General features: G+C 40.5%; 4 protein-coding genes and 2 non-coding genes across 6 annotated transcripts; 2 read left to right on the top strand and 4 right to left on the bottom strand.

Moving 5' to 3' along the window:
• Window positions 1–3: 3 nt before the first annotated feature.
• LOC108847655 (universal stress protein PHOS32) lies at window positions 4–2,103 on the top strand (the record flags this gene model as incomplete). The annotated part of the gene is made up of 3 exons (XM_018620957.2): window positions 4–703; window positions 1,615–1,675; window positions 1,779–2,103. Coding segments are annotated over 2 exons (708 nt in total), but the record flags the coding sequence as incomplete, so codon positions are not given.
• A 1,526-nt stretch (window positions 2,104–3,629) lies between these two features.
• LOC108844106 (receptor-like protein kinase THESEUS 1) lies at window positions 3,630–6,507 on the top strand. The gene has a single exon (XM_018617316.2). It carries the CDS (start codon window positions 3,885–3,887, stop codon window positions 6,396–6,398), a length of 2,514 nt encoding a protein of 837 aa, XP_018472818.1. The 5' UTR covers window positions 3,630–3,884; the 3' UTR covers window positions 6,399–6,507.
• Window positions 6,508–7,452: 945 nt separating this feature from the next.
• On the bottom strand, window positions 7,453–7,524 carry TRNAF-GAA (transfer RNA phenylalanine (anticodon GAA)). The gene has a single exon. It is a non-coding gene; the product is annotated as a tRNA-Phe (tRNA).
• Window positions 7,525–7,624: 100 nt separating this feature from the next.
• Window positions 7,625–9,040, bottom strand: LOC108846705 (uncharacterized). The gene is made up of 3 exons (XM_018619908.2): window positions 8,780–9,040; window positions 8,346–8,682; window positions 7,625–8,272 (listed from the first exon to the last, which is right to left on the bottom strand). The coding sequence occupies exons 1-3, from the start codon at window positions 9,000–9,002 to the stop codon at window positions 7,819–7,821; spliced, it is 1,014 nt and encodes a 337-aa protein (XP_018475410.1). The 5' UTR covers window positions 9,003–9,040; the 3' UTR covers window positions 7,625–7,818.
• Window positions 9,041–10,407: 1,367 nt separating this feature from the next.
• TRNAF-GAA (transfer RNA phenylalanine (anticodon GAA)) lies at window positions 10,408–10,480 on the bottom strand. Its single transcript has one exon. It is a non-coding gene; the product is annotated as a tRNA-Phe (tRNA).
• A 6,837-nt stretch (window positions 10,481–17,317) lies between these two features.
• Window positions 17,318–18,759, bottom strand: LOC108844743 (uncharacterized). Its single transcript, XM_018618038.2, has one exon. The coding sequence runs from the start codon at window positions 18,600–18,602 to the stop codon at window positions 17,328–17,330; it is 1,275 nt and encodes a 424-aa protein (XP_018473540.1). The 5' UTR covers window positions 18,603–18,759; the 3' UTR covers window positions 17,318–17,327.
• Window positions 18,760–19,123: the final 364 nt, after the last annotated feature.

The following is a 19,123-nucleotide window of genomic DNA, read 5'->3' as shown; positions in this document are numbered from 1 at the left end:
GATCACCACCCTCAGCTCCCCACCATCAAAATCCACCACCCTCCTTCCCCTCGCCACTCCCCCCACAACCACCACCACCACAACTCCTCCTCCACTCCCTCATCCGCCGCGACCCCAACTCCCACCGCCGGAGCCCGCCGCAAAATCGGCGTGGCGATCGACCTCTCCTCCGAGAGCGCCTTCGCCGTCCGCTGGGCCGTGGATCACTACATCCGTCCCGGAGACGCCGTCGTCCTCCTCCACGTCTCCCCCACCTCCGTCCTCTACGGCGCCGACTGGGGCCCCCTCCCTCTCAAAACCACCCCGCAAGATCAACCTAGCCAGGAGGATTTCGACGCCTTCACTTCCTCGAAAGTGGCGGATCTGGCGAGGCCCTTGAAGGAGAGTGGGTTTCCTTATAAGATCCATATAGTGAAGGATCACGATATGAGGGAGAGGCTGTGCCTTGAGATCGAGAGGCTTGGTCTTAGCGCTGTGATTATGGGGAGTAGAGGTTTCGGTGCTGAGAAGAAGAGTGGGAGTGATGATGATGATGATGGGAGGTTGGGGTCTGTTAGTGATTACTGTGTTCATCACTGTGTTTGTCCTGTTGTTGTTGTTAGATTCCCTGATGATGATCGTGTTGGGCCTGGGCCTGGTGTTACTGTCAAGACTGGTGGGGATGATCAATATGGTGTTGCTCATCATCATGAACACATCAAAGGTAGAGCTTTTTCGTACTTGACATGTTTTAGGGTTTAGTACCGTGTGGAATGAGGTAAACGCAACATATTTAATAGAGCTGAGTTGATTGCTTTGCTTAGCTTGTGATGTTATGTTGTAACTTGTGCGTGTTACTTCCATTTCCTCTTCATATCTGCTAAGACTCTTTCTTCATGCTTTTGATTTCTTTCTAGTTAGCTGTGTATGTAGTATTATACTTTTTGTGGTTATCGTTAAGTCTCTCATGTAATGTAGGCAGCAGATTCAGCATTTCATATGTTGCGTTGCTTACACTGCTTGCCCCAGCTTGAGTCTCTCGATTGTGTTTTTGTTTTTTCCCTTTTAGCACTCTTCTGAATAACTCGGGTTATGTGTTTTGATTCAAATAGTCTTTGCTACTGATGCAGAAGAAGAGCTTTTGTATCCCTTGAAGAAATGAACTTTTTTTTAAAAGTGATTTTTGTTTTTTTTTTCATCTGTTGGGTTTAGTATGGGGCAGACAGTATGTGAAGCTATTCAATTACCATGATTCTTGTGGAAGATTATATTTAGTGAAATTGTTATAGTAAAGCCGTAATTCTTATTTGCTGCTCATATCTCTCAATGAAGCTTCAGTACAAGTAGAATTTTTGTTGCTGTTTTGCTCTGATTCTTGATTCTTACAGAGAAAACATAGGTAAGCATGAGGACTCGTAGAAAAGTCTATTCATCATCATAGTATTATCTAGTTATCAAATGCAGTGATTGAGATGTTGTGTTACAGTCTTAATTTGGATAAGACATTTGTTATCTTCATCATATTGCAAGATGAATGACAATACGTTTTCTTCTTGATTTCAGTGTTCCTCTTCTGCTATGATCTAGAACAAATAACATTGTATTGTTCCTCATTTTTCTGTTTTTCTATCGCAGATGAGTAAACCGCTTCTTGGGATCTTGGTCAAGTTCGCACTGCACTCTTTACAGCATCCAGGTAACTCTATAAACTCGTATCAAACTATCTTTTGGAGCTTTCATCGAAACTTAGTGTATGTTTTCTTGATTGTTTTTTTTGTGTGTTTTTGGAATTGAAAAAGGTACACAACAAATCAAGTAGGAGTTTTAGCGCAATGGTCAGAGGAGTATGTGTGGTCTATGTTTATCTATCATGATGTTGAGGAATTTCTGAGGGTTAGTTGGAGTCTATTGTCTTTCTCCATTTGATGTTTTCTGCAGTAAAACACGAAGAAGTTTGTATGATTACCTTAACCCTTTTGGTATTTTTCTTTTAGGAAAAAAAAAATTGTGACCATCTTCAGTATGGTTGTGTAGGTTTGTCCTGTTGTTGTGTGGGAGTGAATGCTATTTATATTTAATTTGTCCTTAGTTATTTTATAATCAAATAAAGACTTGGGTAGACTATGCTTTTGGTTATGAAATGAAACAACCAAAGAAACAAATGTGTAATCCATTTCCCTAAGTAAAAGGTAATTTGTAAAACTTGCTTGGTAAAACATTCTGAAGAGTCTGAAGTGTACACAATTAGATTTGATTTGAGGTTGAGTGAAGGAGTTGGAGCAGAAGACGAAGGAAGTGGAGAGATGGGACCGGTATTGGTGCCTTTGAGAGAGTGTTACGCACGAGAGTGATACCGACGCCTTATTGATAATTTTGCAAGAGAGACTGGTTCCTAATTTCGTGTAATTGATTTGCTTTGGTTGGTAACCGCAAATGAGAGAAGCACCGTAGGTTATGGCACGGTCATCTTTGTCTACCCCTACTTCCAAAAGCCGCGTTTGTGGGCTCCATTCAAATTCTAAGTTCATTTAAAGAATCAATCAACCCATTCGTCCATCCATAGTAAATTAGGAGTAAATTAGTTGGGAACTTGGCTGGTTTGACCTATTTTCCAACGGTTATAACTTTGTAAATTATACTTGTTGTAACCAATTTATTAAAAGTTATATACATTAATGTAGTACAGTATATACTAACAAGTAACAAGTAACAACTGCTATTTAACTTATACAGTTGACACGTCAAAAGAAAAACTTTACTTTTTTTGTTAAAGAAGAAAAACTTATACAGCTGACACATATTTAAGAAGTCTTTCCACATTAATGTGAAATGATATGTCTCGATATAGTTTGGTTTATACCGGCACCCATTTTCATTAACAAAGAATAGTTATTCTCCAGTTTTTTTTTGGACAAATATGCGAATCTCTAGTTGATATTGAATATCATGAGTTTGATTATAACAAGTGTCCCAGATATTGTTAGCGTTTGATTATACAGTTAGCGTGAGATATACACATATGCTTGTTTTGTCAGTTAAACAAGACAAAAAAAAAATCAGTTTCTAGCTATCAGATGGACATGCTTTGTCACAGTAAGTTTATTTAGCTGTCCATTAACACTGTTGCTAGTTTAATACTCCATTTTGTTAGGTTACGTAGCTGGCTTTAATTAACATCTAATCACTTCTTAACCCCCATTAGTGTGGGAAAGCGACGTATAAAAACAGTTGTAATATATGATTAGAAGTGCTTAACGTTCGTTGGTATATAATTACAAAATCATTGAGAGATTTTTCCACAGAAACATAAAATGTAGTAAGGATTTGAAACAAGAGGTCATGATAAATATTGACCCAGAATACACATGAACGTTTTCATATTCTTCTTATCTTCTGGAAAAAGACGTTACAAAACAATCAAGTTAAACAGCTAATACCCGACGAGGTTTTGATGCAACCTCATCAGAATACAGCAGACAAAAATAAAAATTAATCAAGACCAGTACTAAACTACAAAAGCAAAAAAAACTAATCTTATAATTATTCTTTAATCTTAAACTAATTAACTACTCTCTCTCTCACAGATATCTTTTGTGTAGGCCCTTGTGAAGGCCTCCATTTGAGTGTAAGATGACAGCTTAACGAACCAGCCTGTAAAGTAGCTACATAGAAGAAAATCTGCAGAAACTACCACTTCAAAAGTCTTTCCCATTTCCCTTTTCGTTCCCTGCTAGCTAGCGGTTGATCAAATCCCTGTTCGTCCCAAAAAAGACATTCTCAACCAATTAGGTTTCTCCCCATGGGAATCCAAAGCTTCCCAATTCTTCTTCTCTCTCAATCACATCCACATTCTTTTCACCTTCCCTCTCCAAATTGCGATTCTCTTTAGGCATTGGCTTTACAAAATGGTGTTCATTACAAGACCACTTCTTGTTCTATTCCTCTCTTGTTACACTTCATTAGCATTGTACACTCCGCCTGATAACTACTTGATCTCTTGCGGCTCATCGCAGAACATAACCTTCCAAGGCCGAACCTTCGTTCCAGATTCTCTCCACCTCCTCAAAACCGGAAACTCCTCCGTAGTAGAAGAAGCAACCAACTCCAGCAACCTCTCGATCTACCAAACCGCTTGTGTTTTTTCCGGTTTAGCTTCGTACCGGTTCAGAATCTCATCACCCGGTCGACACTGGATCCGTCTCCATTTCTCCCCAATCAAGAACTCCACCTGGAACTTAACATCCGCTTCGGTCACAGTCCTAACAGACGACTTCGTCCTCTTGAACAACTTCTCGTTCAAGAACCAACAAATCTTAAAGGAGTACACAGTCAACGTCACCACAGACTCCTTAACCCTAACTTTCATCCCTTCCAACAAAAGCTCCCTCGCCTTCGTCAACGCGATCGAAGTCGTCTCTGTTCCGGACAGCCTCATCCCCGACCATGCCAACACTCTACACCCTTCCTCTCCCTTCCCTCTCTCCCGCCTCGCGTTCGAGACGGTCTACAGGTTAAACATGGGAGGACCGCTGCTGACTTCAGAGAACGACACGCTGGGGAGACGTTGGGAGAACGACGCGGAGTATCTCCACGTGAACAGCTCTGTTCTCGTCGTAACCGCAAACCCTTCTTCCATCAAATACTCTGTCTCCGCGACTCAAGAAACGGCTCCCAACATGGTTTACGCGACCGCAGATACGATGGGTGAAGCAGCGAACGTGGCGAATCCGAGTTTTAACTTGACTTGGGTTCTCCCCGTGGATCCGGAGTTTAGTTACTTCGTCCGTGTTCACTTCTGCGATATCGTGAGCCAAGCGATGAACGAGCTCGTCTTTAACCTATACGTGAATGATGATCTCGCTCATCCTAGTCTTGATCTGTCTTCGTTGACTAACGGTCTCAAGGTTCCTTACTTTAACGATTACATCTCCAACGCTTCTTCTTATTCTGGTGGGTCTTTGACCGTCAGCGTTGGGCCTGATTCTCAAGGTGATATCACCAACGCGACTATGAGTGGGTTAGAGGTTTTCAAGATTAGTAACGAAGCTAATAGCTTAAGCGGTTTGTCTTCTGTTAAGTCTCTTCTCCCTGGAGGAGGAGGATCATGTTCCAACGAGAAGAAAGTTGTTATCATCGGCTCCGCGGTCGGTGCGGTTACATCGGTACTGTTGATCGCGGTCTGTTGCTATTGTTGTTTAGCTTCTTCAACAAGGAAGAAAAGTCCTCGAGAAGGCGGTAACGGTAACGGTAATTGGCTGCCCTTACCTTTATACGGACTCTCTCAGACGCTTACAGCTTCTCGCAAGAGCAACACGGCGAGCTGCATTTCGCTAGCCTCCACGCATCTCGGCCGCTGCTTTACGTTCCAGGAAATAATGGACGCCACCAGCAAGTTCGACGAGAGCTCGCTGCTCGGCGTCGGCGGGTTCGGCCGGGTTTACAAAGGAAATTTGGAAGACGGGACCGACGTGGCGGTGAAACGAGGAAACCCGAGGTCGGAACAAGGCATGGCCGAGTTCAGAACCGAGATAGAGATGCTGTCGAAGCTCAGGCACAGACACCTCGTCTCGCTGATCGGGTACTGCGACGAGAGGTCGGAGATGATTCTTGTCTACGAGTACATGGCCAACGGACCGCTGAGGAGTCACCTCTACGGAGGCGAGCTTCCTCCGCTGCCGTGGAAACGGAGGCTGGAGATTTGCATCGGCGCAGCGAGAGGGTTGCATTACCTGCACACAGGCGCGTCGCGGAGCATCATACACCGCGACGTGAAGACCACGAATATCTTGCTAGACAAGAATTTCGTCGCGAAGGTCGCGGATTTTGGTTTATCCAAAACCGGACCTTCGCTTGATCAGACTCATGTGAGCACTGCGGTTAAAGGAAGCTTCGGGTATCTCGACCCGGAGTACTTCAGGAGACAGCAGTTAACCGAGAAGTCGGATGTTTACTCTTTCGGGGTTGTTCTGATGGAGGTTATCTGTTGTAGACCGGCTTTAAACCCGGTTTTGCCGAGGGAACAAGTGAACATAGCTGAATGGGGAATGGCTTGGCAGAAGAAAGGTCTGCTGGATCAGATCATGGACATTAACTTAGCCGGGAAAGTGAACCTTGCGTCGTTGAAGAAGTTCGGTGAAACTGCAGAGAAATGTTTGGAGGAGTATGGAGTGGATAGGCCGTCCATGGGAGATGTGTTGTGGAACTTGGAGTACGCGTTGCAGCTGGAAGAAACGTCTTTGGCCTTAATGGAGGCTGATGATAATAGTACAAACCATATCCCTGGGATTCCGATGGGGGCAATGGAGACGTTTGATAATAGTATAGTTGATAGAGGAGGAGGAAACTCGGGGACGGGGATTGATGATGATGCGACTACAAGTGCTGTGTTTTCGCAGCTTGTTCATCCTCGTGGAAGGTAGATGAACAGATATTTATAACGACTTCAAAAAATTTCAGTCAGATTTTTTTTCAAATTTTATAGAATTTGTTATGCAGTAAAAAAAATGAATATGATTATGTTTATTTATCTGTGTTTTGAATGCATTATCATTCACTCTTAGTAAAAGTAAAAGGATAACGTATTAAACATTTTTATCAGAATCACAATTCGATTCAGTTTTTATACTATTAGCACACGTATAAATGTTTATGAAGCTCAAGTTTCAAATCTTCTTTGGTTGCCCATTACATAAGTGTGACGACACCATTCAGAAAGTTTTGGATACTCACAAGACACAAGTCACAAGTCACAAGTCACAAGTAGGCATGTATGTTTGTAACTAAACACTATATCCCAACCGAATATGAAAAAAATAAAACGAATTCGATCCGAACCATTTTGAAAAATTATCTTTGGTTAGTAAAATATTAACCCATTTTACATAACTTCAGTCTTTTTTTAACACCGAAAATTTATATTAACCATTGACGGATTCGGAAGGTCGGATATAATACACAAAGCCAGCGAAATCTAATTCCCGAGAGACAAAGTCATACTAAAGGGAGACAAGAGAGATACAAGACACCAAAACCACAACAGTAAATCCAGCAACAAAAGTTCATAAGAAGTACACCAAAGCAACAATACTAGACTACCTTAAGTCAGTTAGGTATTTGAGAGTATTTTGAAGATTTGTTTTTACAATGTTCTAATGCTTTTAGCTATTTTAGGTTTTGGCTAGTTTTTTACTTTTATCAAATTTTTAGAATAGTTTATATAATTTTGAATATATTTGGTTAACTTTTAGTAGTTTTTCTACTGATTTCGAATATTTGGATATAATCCAATCTAAACTGAATCCGAAAAAAATTGAGTCGAATTCGATCCAAAAACTAGAAAATATGAATGTGGCTTTTGAGCATCATATACCGAAAGTCTAATAGATCGATCCAAATTTCAACCCAAATGCCCAAATCTCCTCACAAGCACAACATGTTTAGAATAAGATTTTTTAAAAAAGAATTACAAAATAGTGCGGTGAGCGTGATCGAACACGCGACCTTCAGATCTTCAGTCTGACGCTCTCCCAACTGAGCTATCCCCGCTTTTGTTTTAATTTCAAATGACAACTAAAATATTTATTGATTAATGGTTTCTTGCATCTGCTCCTTTCATGAACTTCTTGATTTGGGACTGATAGATTAGGCAATGTTTATAAATATTACATATCATTAACAATGATTATGTTAATACAAATTGGAATACATGTGATGGTACAATACAAAATACATCATCGGTTTTATTTTTCATTTACTTATACTTTAAAATAAAACCTCCAGCAGAAGCTACTGCTCTCTGGCATTATTCTTCTTTCAAACCAAGCTTTTTATATAATCTCTTTACTTCCTGCAGATGATTCCGTTACCAGAAGACGCTCCACGTGTACAATCCAAAGTAGCATATTCAATCTCTGACTTAACGGAAGCAATCTCTGCTTGTGATTCAGAGAAAATACAAGTTTTGCAGTCATTGGAGAGGAGGGAAGAGGTCTTGAAGCTGTCTTCGCCACCAACAACTGGCATTGCGACTCCAGGCTTAGCAGGATTCTGGAAATCAGGTTTGTATGTTCGTCCCAAGATTCCATCGACCTTTGGTGAAAGGTTGAAGAATTTGAACTGAACCTCAAGATGTGCAAAACAGTCGTCTGATGGTACTTTGTAGCTGTGGATCCTGTCGTCTTCTTTTGTCACTGGAACAACATTGACCATGATCTCGGCTTTGTCTTTGATTGTCACGATCACGCTGTTTCTCAAAGTCACTCTCTCGATCTTGATGTCTTTGTCTGGTGAGTACCTGTTTTTAAAAGAAAACTTATTGGTTACGAACTTTCAAGAATCTTGAAAACATGTTTGGAACTGAGGCTAACCAGGTGGCAAGAGTTTCTTCGGGGACAGATAGATCTTGGCCGTCGAAAGAGAACTTGAGATGGTCTACTTCACTGTCCCATGTGGCGGATTTAGCGGCATCGAGAGAGAATTTGTGGGAGTTGAAGAGGAATCCGAGAGCTTGAATCCATGTAAAGTCTCTGGCGCGACCAGCGGGTCTGTGGCCAATGAACCTACCATTGATCTGAATGTCAGAATCAGAGACGAGGCTGAACTCTTCATTGCTTTTTCCATGGAAGTAGAACACAATGCCGTCTCCTCCAATGAACCTAGGGTCATAACAAGCCGATCCAGGTTTGTTGCAGTTCGGTTTCCTCACTATACAAAAACATACGATTCATTATACTTTGAAAAAATTCAATAGAAAACATATGTGAGAAAACTTGTGTGACAGGGAATTAAAAAAAAAACTTACTGCGGCAATGGGATTTGCAAGTGGGACTATCGCAATCGGCGTAGCAAACTTTGTTCTTTGAGTTCATAGCGGTTGTGCTTGGACATTCTTCTGGACATTGAATGTACTTGTAGTAGCACCTAGAGTAAGGGTTGCTACAGTAAACACCAGCTGCCTTGGCTTGCAAGAAACAAGTTGCAGCCACAAGAGAAATCACTAACAAAAGGATTTTTGAGAACTCCATCTTTGTATTCTTATTTAAAATTAGAGGAGAGAGTTGAATGTGTTGAGGGTTGTGAATCTAATTGTGAATTTATAGGAATGAAAGTCAAATGATTGCTTAATGAAGGGGCTATTATGTGAATTTATTATTAAGGTCCATGTTGAGGAATTGTGTGCCTATGGACGAACTTTGCGGTGACACCATCAACAATTGCACTTGACGTTTTTTTTATACTTCGTTTCAACGTAAAAGTATGGCTATTTCTCCGATTTAAGCATCGTTTAAGAGTGATTTTGTAATGAAGACGAAACTGTATAATATATATCTGAATGTTTAATTCTTAGAAGCAACAAAAGAAGTAAGCAATTAAATTTAGTCAAATATACTTTTGCATTGTTAGAAAAACAAAAAAAAAATTGTTTGAAAAGAAATGATCCACATTTCTAGGTCCTTATAAATAGGACAATTGCATTTTGTTGAACATGCGTTAGTGTAGTATAATCTGCGACCTGTTAGAATCTTTTGATGTTCGTTCACGGTGTTATTCTAGGGATGAATATCGATATTACATGTGAAGCATTTTTCACAGAAAAAATAAAAGTCATTACTTAGCACAAAATATCACCGTGAATTTCGCTCACTTCAAGTTTGTTTGTCCCGACTACTTAGTTAACTAACACAAATTAACAATTCAAAGCTTCAAAATATGCCATGTAGTTCTCTTAAGTTATGGAATAACTTTTATTTAACAAGAACCATCTCACACTCAAAATCAACTTTTCCTTTTAAAATTTACAAGATCGATGTTTGAATATAATACATATAAGTATACCACTTAACAAGATAAGAACTACTTTGAGTAACATGAATTTGCTAGAGATTCTTTTCTTTTACTGGCCAATATAGTTAGGATGAACTTACTCAAAGCTTTCCCATAGATTCGTCGCTTAGCAAGGGAACCCATATAAGGTGGAAATTTTTGAGGCAGGCCAAAGAGACATTAGGTGGAACATCAACTAAACACAGTCCTTTGAGTGTAAGGGTTTCAAGCTGTTAAGAGGTGTAAGAATTTGGGCAACTTGAAGAACTGTAAACACTTGGAGACCGTCAGCTCTCTTTATCCATATAAACCAAAATTTTGATGTCGTAAGCATTGAAATTTGGAAACTGTAGGCTCTCTACCTCTAAGATTTTTCTAATTAATACCACAAACCTGAATGCAGTTCTAGCTGAAGACTTAGATCCGGATCACCGCCATTATAGCTAATTGTCCCACCTCTTTCCAAAGAACACCACTGGTTTGACAAGAGACTCGTTGCTACCACATTGTTACTAGGAAGGGAAGACAATATCTCCAGTTGCAAATTAAGAAGATACCTGAACCTAATCTGAATCAGAGAAAAACGAAAAAATTTAAAAAGGAAGATGCGGTGAGCGTGGATCGAACACACGACCTTCAGATCTTCAGTCTGACGCTCTCCCAACTGAGCTATCCCCGCGATGACATTACAGTCACAACTATATATATAACACAAATATAACAAGGCACAACAATATTGATGAAGGAATCGGCAAAACCTTATAAGCACGTTGTTTACTTATATTTTGTGAAATGTTAGGCAAAATGCTTTAAAATGCATGTTTAATAAAGTTGCTGCCTAAACTGTATAGCCTTTTCAGTATCAAACCGTATGAATTAGCCTATGAGTTAGCCATGCCGCCTCATCACTGTATTGGAGTAGGACAAATTTCAAACCGTATAGCCTTTGCAGTAAGATGCATAGCTTCACCACCGCAGCTGCTGGAACTGGATGCACATATCCAACTATCCACCGAGGAAAACTCTACCAAGACAGCAAATCAAAGAGAACTTCAATTAACGCCACTAGAACTCAATGTTTCATCCTCTGATTCTACCATACTTGCTTTTCTGAGCATATTCAATGGGAGGTTTTCATAAATTCTCTCATCTAAAAATGAATAATAAAAAATATAAAGATGAAAGCGAAGAAAAAGTTGTATCTCAATTGGTTATTCATGAGATACTTCTAAAATTTGAATCATTTTCAAATGTTATATTTCCCTGTAATATGCAAATTTTTAAATAGATAATCAAATTATATTAAAATATTGATTTTTTTTTGTTTCTATATCTTGTTTAAGAAATTATGGGCTGGCAGATCTCTTAGATACATTATTATTCAATTTAGATACAATCTATAAGAAACTATGAGCTGGAGATGCTCTTGTGGATACAACATCAAATAAATAAATAAATCTGTATTTATTTATTTTTCAACATGCACCTTATTTATCAGAATATTTACAATAATCCGTAGTAGTTTTTAAAAAAAGTTACCAGCACTTCCAAATTTTGCTAAACTTTTTTTTGAAAAGAAATTTTTGTAAAACTTCTCTATGGTAAACTAATAAGATTCATTTTCCATGTTCTTTATTCCATGCAAACAATGATAAAGTTTAACATAAAATTTACTAGTAAACAACAACCAATGAATATATTTGATGGTTTTTTTCAAGAAAAGGATCACAAAGCAAATAGCAGAACCTCTTTAACCTTTGAAAGAAGAATCTCACCTTTGAATATTTAGACCATGACTTTTGAGCATTTCAGAAATATTTTAAACAGTCATGAGATATAGCTTTTGAGAAAAAGATACAGTAAATGGATTCAGGAATAAATCGAAACATAAACGCAAAATGTAACATTTCAATCTTCAAAAGACAACAAAGAATAAGAGAGAGAGAGAGAATGAGGCGAAGAAATGACTCAAACAGTTATGAGACAATACAAAACAATGCATTAAAAACTGAAAACACACAAAGGGAAAAAGATGAACCACGACCCCAACTCTTAATTAGCTTAAACTTCTGCCGGCTTATCCTTAATTTTTATCATCATCAGTCACCAAGACTTTGTTTTTCTCCTTTGAGATGAGCTCCTCTAAGGAACTAGAGCCCGAAACATTTTCATCATTAGGAATACTGGTGACTGGAGAAGGAGGGGGAATGATAAGCCTTGGCGTAGTTATGTGAGGAAGAGAAGAAGAAATCAGAAGTCTGAACGTGACGTGGGAGAAGAGCAAACAAGAGACTTTGATGACGTGGAAGAACAGATGGAAGAGAAGGGAAATTACGAGGCTGTTATGGCCGTTATAGTTTGAGTATAGTTTGTTACTTCACTTACTATATAAAGAGATAATGATTGTACTGTAGTGGGTGGGCTTTTATCACATTGGTAAAAGGAGATTAGAGTGAAAGCTCTTTTCTTGGGCTCTACTACGGGATCTGTCCGTAGAGAGAAGGTATACAGTACAATACTATTCATTTACAAGGATTTGAACGTATCATTTGGTGCGGTGAGCAACGTCGAGCATAGCGATGGCGGAGCTGAGTCAAGAAGATGCGTTACAACGACTCGGCGAGATCGATAACACGGTGGCGTTTCACGAAGAGCAGTTCGAAATCATCAGAGGAGGTTACGATCGAGTCGTGAAATCAAACACGACGATGGAGAAGCAGATCGGAACTTTCGACGGACGAATGCAAGCAGTAGAAGGTCGTATCTCTTCGATCGAAGAAACGATGAAGGCGATATTGCGTAACCTAGAGAAACGACCAATCGAATCAGCGATTCATCATCAGTCGAATCATCCAACGATCTCCGATTCTCAGGTACATCCTTCTTCATCGGAACCTCACCGGATGGAACGAGATCTAGGTTATCGGCAGATAGATCAGAGGATAGAGACTAGAGATCGTTTGTTTAAGAAAGTTGAAATGCCTGTGTTTGCTGGATCTAATCCGTATGGCTGGATCACGAGAGCGGAACGATATTTTCGGGTGACGCGATACGATCCTACGGCGAGATTAGAGCTAGTATCAATGTGCTTAGAGGAAGACGCTTTGAGCTGGTTTAACTATGAGATGGAACATCGGCCGTTTTATGACTGGCTGGAGTTCAAGAGAAGAATGCTAGCTCGATTTGCTGATTCTTTTGAGAAGACACCAGGGAAGAGATTCTTCGGTATTCAACAATCTGGAACTATTGCCGAATACGTTAGAGAGTTTCAGGAATTGGCTTATCAGGTGCACGTCGACGAAGAACACAAGATTGATATCTTCTTTAATGGACTGAAGAAAGAGATGAAGGAGGTTATCAAACTAAAGGAACCAAAAACACTTCCGGATCATATTGAAGCAGTCATTAAGATGGAGGATAGCGAATTCTGCAGATTGATAGCTGGGGGAAAACAGAGTGACAGTAAAGCTAAGCAGCCACTCAACACTCAGTTCAGAACAGCTACGACAGCAGGAAATCAACATTGGAGAAACAAGCAGAGCAGTGATGATTCAGGATCTAAATCAAGTGAAAGAACAGTCACGACGAAGTCTACAGAGAGTGTTCAGAACCAGGTCAAACTGTCAGATGCAGAATATGATCACAAGAAGAAGAACGGTTTATGTTTCAAATGCCCAGAGAGATGGTCACGAACTCATGTATGCAAAAATAAACAGCTACAAGTTCTGATAGTTTCTCGAGGTAATGAAATGGAGTTAGTGGACGAAGAGTTCGAAGATGCAGTGGATCAAATTCAGGACACCACGACTGAAGTAATAGAGATGTCTCTATATTCATTCATGGGTTGGTCATCTCCGACAACGATGAAGGTCGAAGGCAGAATTGGGAAACTTCGAGTAGTGGTACTTCTTGATAGTGGGGCAACACACAATTTCATCTCACCATCGACAGTTCAACGAGCTCATCTGGAGATTACATCAGCAAAGAATCTGACAGTGATAGTGGGAACGGGTATATCAGTCAGTGGTTCAGGAGTTTGTAAGGCAGTACAGTTACAGGTTCAAAAGGTTCGCATAACGACAGACTTTGTGATATTGGAACCGGGTTGTGCAGATATAATTCTTGGAGTACAGTGGCTACGTACACTAGGGAAGTGTGAAGTGGATTGGGAGCAACAAGAGTTCTCGTTTAAAGTGAACGGAGAGACAGTGACTTTATTTGGGGATCATCAGTTACATGGTCAGTTGGGATTGACACAGTTGGAGGATGAGTCTAAACAGATACAGTTCAGTGTTCAGAATATGTCAACCGAGACAGTGGATAAGGGTTTGATTCCGCAGCAGATAGCGAGAGTAGTGGACAGTTTTACAGAGGTTTTTGCGGAACCAACTGAGTTACCTCCAAAAAGAGGTTTTGAACATTCAATACGTTTGAGAGAGGGATCTGAAGCAGTAACGGTACGACCTTATAGATACCCGCAATCACACATGGAAGCTATAGAGAAAATGGTTAAAGAAATGCTAGCAGCTGGTATCATTAGAAGGAGCAGAAGTCCTTTTGCGAGTCCAGTTTTATTGGTCAAGAAGAAAACAGGAGAGTGGCGTTTCTGTATTGACTATCGTGCTTTAAATAAAGCAACCGTGGCTGACAAGTTTCCGATTCCGGTAATCGATCAGTTACTAGACGAGTTGCACGGCGCCAAGATATTTTCAAAACTTGACTTGCGATCGGGGTATCACCAGATAAGAATGGAGGAGGAAGATGTGGAGAAAACTGCGTTTAGAACTCACGAAGGCCATTACGAGTTCCTGGTAATGCCCTTCGGTCTTACCAACGCACCAGCAACCTTTCAAGCCTTAATGAATGAAGTATTTCGGCCGTTTCTCCGCAAGTTCGTGTTGGTCTTCTTTGATGATATACTGGTTTACAGTACATCAGAAGAGGAGCATCAATATCATCTATCTTTGGTGTTGGAGAAGCTTAAAGAGTATTCCTTACTGGCTAATAGGAAGAAATGTTCATTCGGACAGACGCATATTGATTACTTGGGGCACATTATCTCAGCTCAAGGCGTAGCAACAGATCCAGAGAAGACTAAAGCAATGACATCGTGGCCTATTCCTAAATCTGTCAAGGACTTGCGAGGATTCTTGGGCCTCACGGGTTATTACAGGCGTTTTGTGATGTTATATGGATCTATTGCTCGACCTTTAACCAATTTACTGAAGATAGACAGTTTCCACTGGACAACAGAGACTCAAGAAGCATTTGATCGGTTGAAAATAGCTATGGCTACAGCACCAGTACTTACACTGCCGAACTTTAAAGAATTGTTTTGTGTGGAAGCTGATGCATCAGGGTTTGGGTTAGGTGCGGTATTGATGCAAAACCAGCAGCCAGTGGCGTACTTCAGCAGAGCTTTATCTGAAAAAGAGCAACTCAAACCTATCTACGAAAGAGAATTAATGGCCATTGTATTGGCAATACAGAAATGGCGCCATTATCTCTTAGGCCGAAAGTTCAGAGTTCATACAGATCAGAAAAGTCTGAAGTTTCTGCTTGATCAACGTGGTGTTTCTCTTGATTATCAGAAATGGCTTACCAAATTGCTAGGATACGACTTTGATATTGTATACAAGGCGGGTATAGATAACAAAGCAGCAGATGGGTTGTCTCGAATTGTGTGGGGAGAAGCTCAGACAAGTCAGCAGTTTCTGGGAGCTATTACAGTTACTTCAAGTTTGCAAATGCAAGACTTATTTGAAGAAGTTGATGCAAATGAGAAGCTACAGGAGATGGTTCAGAAGGTGGTTAAGGGTGAGGAACTTAAACCAGGATATTCTGTGATCAGTGGCAGATTATTTTACAAGAGAAGATTGGTGTTACCGCGCACTTCACAATTTATTCCAGTAATTCTGAAGGAGTATCATGATGGTTTTGTGGGAGGTCACTCTGGAACCTTGAAAACGACTAAGCGGATTCAGCGCCTTTTTCATTGGGCAAACATGAAGAGTGACATTCAGAAATACGTGGCAGAATGTGGTGTGTGTCAAAAGCATAAGTACTCAACTCTCAAACCAGCAGGGTTGCTACAACCTATTCCGGTTCCGACTCAGATTTGGACAGAATTATCGATGGATTTTATTGAAGGTCTTCCTAAATCTGAGGGAAAGAATGTGATTTTGGTGGTAGTGGACCGGTTAAGCAAATACAGCCATTTCATTGGGCTGAAACATCCATTTACTGCAGCTACGGTAGCAGAGGCGTTCGTACGAGAAGTAGTTCGACTTCATGGGTTTCCAGCCTCAATAATTTCGGATCGTGATCGAGTGTTCCTAAGCAAGTTTTGGAAAGAGTGTTTTCGATTAGCAGGCACTCAGCTCAAATTCAGCACAGCTTACCATCCTCAGAGTGATGGCCAAACAGAGGTGGTAAACAGATGTATTGAAGCTTATTTGAGATGTTTTACATCATCACATCCGAAGAAATGGCATGGGTTTTTGGCTTGGGCAGAGTATTGGTACAACACATCTCATCATACCGCCATTGACTCGACTCCTTTCAAGCTGGTTTATGGTAGAGATCCGCCAGAGTTGCTGTGGTTTGAGCATGGCTCTACCAATAACTTTGAGTTGGAGAGATCGCTAAGGGACAGAGATGCAATGTTACTCGATGCAAAGGAACATTTACTTAAAGCGCAAGCTAGGATGAAGAATAATGCTGACAAACACCGACGTGAATTGGAGTTCACGGTGGGTTCTTTAGTGTTTTTGAAGCTCAGGCCGTATAGGCAGACTTCATTAACCAAGAATTTCTGTCAAAAGCTTGCCGCCAAGTACTATGGTCCTTTTCCGGTAATAGAACGCATTGGGGAAGTCGCTTATCGATTGAAATTACCTGCAGAGAGCAAGATACATCCCGTATTTCATGTGTCTCAACTGAAACCAGTGTTGGGCCAGGGTCATCAGCTTTCTACTTTACCTCAGTTGGTGGCAGAATCCGAGGAATTTGTGGTTCAACCAGAGAAATTGATAGAGACAAGATACGATGGGGAGGGTCACTTGGAAGCGCTGATTCATTGGAAAGGGTTACCTTCACATGAGAGGTCTTGGATGCGTGTGCGAGACATTCTGCGTGAGTTTCCGTCCTTCGAGCTTGAGGACAAGCTCAGACTGATAAGGGGGGGTATTGATAAGCCTTGGCGTAGTTATGTGAGGAAGAGAAGAAGAAATCAGAAGTCTGAACGTGACGTGGGAGAAGAGCAAACAAGAGACTTTGATGACGTGGAAGAACAGATGGAAGAGAAGGGAAATTACGAGGCTGTTATGGCCGTTACAGTTTGAGTATAGTTTGTTACTTCACTTACTATATAAAGAGATAATGATTGTACTGTAGTGGGTGGGCTTTTATCACATTGGTAAAAGGAGATTAGAGTGAAAGCTCTTTTCTTGGGCTCTACTACGGGATCTGTCCGTAGAGAGAAGGTATACAGTACAATACTATTCATTTACAAGGATTTGAACGTATCAGGGAAGAACGTTTCTAGTGCCTGAATCAAGCGGGTAATTGCTGTAAACATGATATCGAGACACTAGTGGACGCACTGGCATGTTCAGGTCCATGCTTCCTCCTCCAGTGACTCCACCATCCAACGATGGGTAAACGCTGCTGTTAACGTTGCTTCCTCCTCCCATCCACTTAGATGGACCAAGAGAGAGCTCAAGTGATATTGCACCTTGTGAGCTACTGTTGTTGTTGTTCTTGTTACATCTTCCTAAGGTATTATTAGGTAGAGCAATAGAGTTCAAAGTTATTGAATCATGTGGGCCATGACCGTGAGATGGCAAGGAGCCATAGCTAGGGTTCCCTATGAAAGGACGGTTTGGAGCCGCATGAGTAGCCATGGTGAATCCACCATTGAACAAGGATGGGTAGTTACTGTTACTACCGCCTCCACTAGGCTTAAAAGGACCAAAAGAGAGTCCACTACGGTTAAAATCTGATAAATTAGGGCGATTATAGTTGTGAGTGACTAAGGGAGACCCTGAAGAAAAACCATAGCTAGTCCTCCCGTATGGAGGAGCACAAGGATAACCCATGGCCTCGCCAATGCCCATGTTCCTGACGCTACCGCGAGAGATCCCATTTGATAAAGCATCTCGTGAAGACACACCAAAGTCGACGACCGAGTTAGACGTACCTTGGTAAGAGTTACAAGGCTTATTCCAAAAGCATGGCCCCGGAGAATAGCTTGGATCCACATGTTTGTGGGTTTTTTGGTGAGCGCATAGGGAGTTAGCGTGTGGGAACCCTCCTCTCTTTGCATTAGTATCCTTCGGTGGATATTTTTTTATCAACTTGTTTATTGATCGGAGAACACGTAACTCGAAACTTGGCCTCTCTTGAGTCTTCTTCCTTCCAGAGACAACCTCAGTGTTCTTCCTTTCAGGCACGACCTCTTGAGGAGACTCTTGTTTAGGATTGTTCACTTCAGGCACGACCTCTTGATCAGGAGACACTTGTTTTGGATTGTTCACTTCAGGCACAACCTCTTGAGGAGACACTTGTTTTGGATTGTTCACAGCAGGCACGACCTCTTGAGGAGACACTTGTTTTGGATTGTTCACTTCAGGCACGACCTCTTGAGAAGACACTTGTTTCGGGTTGATCACTTCAGGGACAACCTCTTGAGGAGACACTTGTTTCGGATTAGTCATTGTACTCTTCTCCAACACGGCCACACCAATATCATTGAGTCCCTGATCAGTTTCTGGTGAGGAGGAAGAGTTTGAAGGAGACATAGCTTGGTTAACAATTTGTTTTGTAAAACTTTGGTCGGATTGAGTGATGTCTTTATCTCTTTTGTATTAGATTCAAGGAAATGAACTCTCTATTTATTGAGAGGATTCTTTATTGTTTGTTTAACTATTAAGGTATTAAATCTCTGAGGGTGAATTGAAACCATACAAACTAATAACTATGTATTTATACTTTTCTTCAATATATATAGTTATTTATCTTACATTCTTGAATTTTTTTCTCTCTAACTAGTTATTGTTTTTCTCAATATATACAGCTCTCTCTTAGTCAGATTTGCTACATTTGATTCTTTTTTCTTGTTCCTTTTTGCTTATTTTTATCATGCCTAAATAAATAAAAATCTGTTTTTTCCTTACTTTGTATTTTATTATTAGGAAAAATAGCGACAGTGAAGACAATGCTAAATGTTAGTGCATGAAAATGAATACCATTAACGTCAGGTTTTTCTTCAGTAACCTTATCGAACTATTGGCTAAATAATTTTCACCATTCATTTGTAATC

Source organism: Raphanus sativus, chromosome 3 (assembly GCF_000801105.2).
Source record: "Raphanus sativus cultivar WK10039 chromosome 3, ASM80110v3, whole genome shotgun sequence".
NCBI lineage: Eukaryota > Viridiplantae > Streptophyta > Magnoliopsida > Brassicales > Brassicaceae > Raphanus > Raphanus sativus.
Note: the sequence above shows the minus strand (reverse complement) of the source record. Positions and strands in the feature narration are given on the sequence as shown.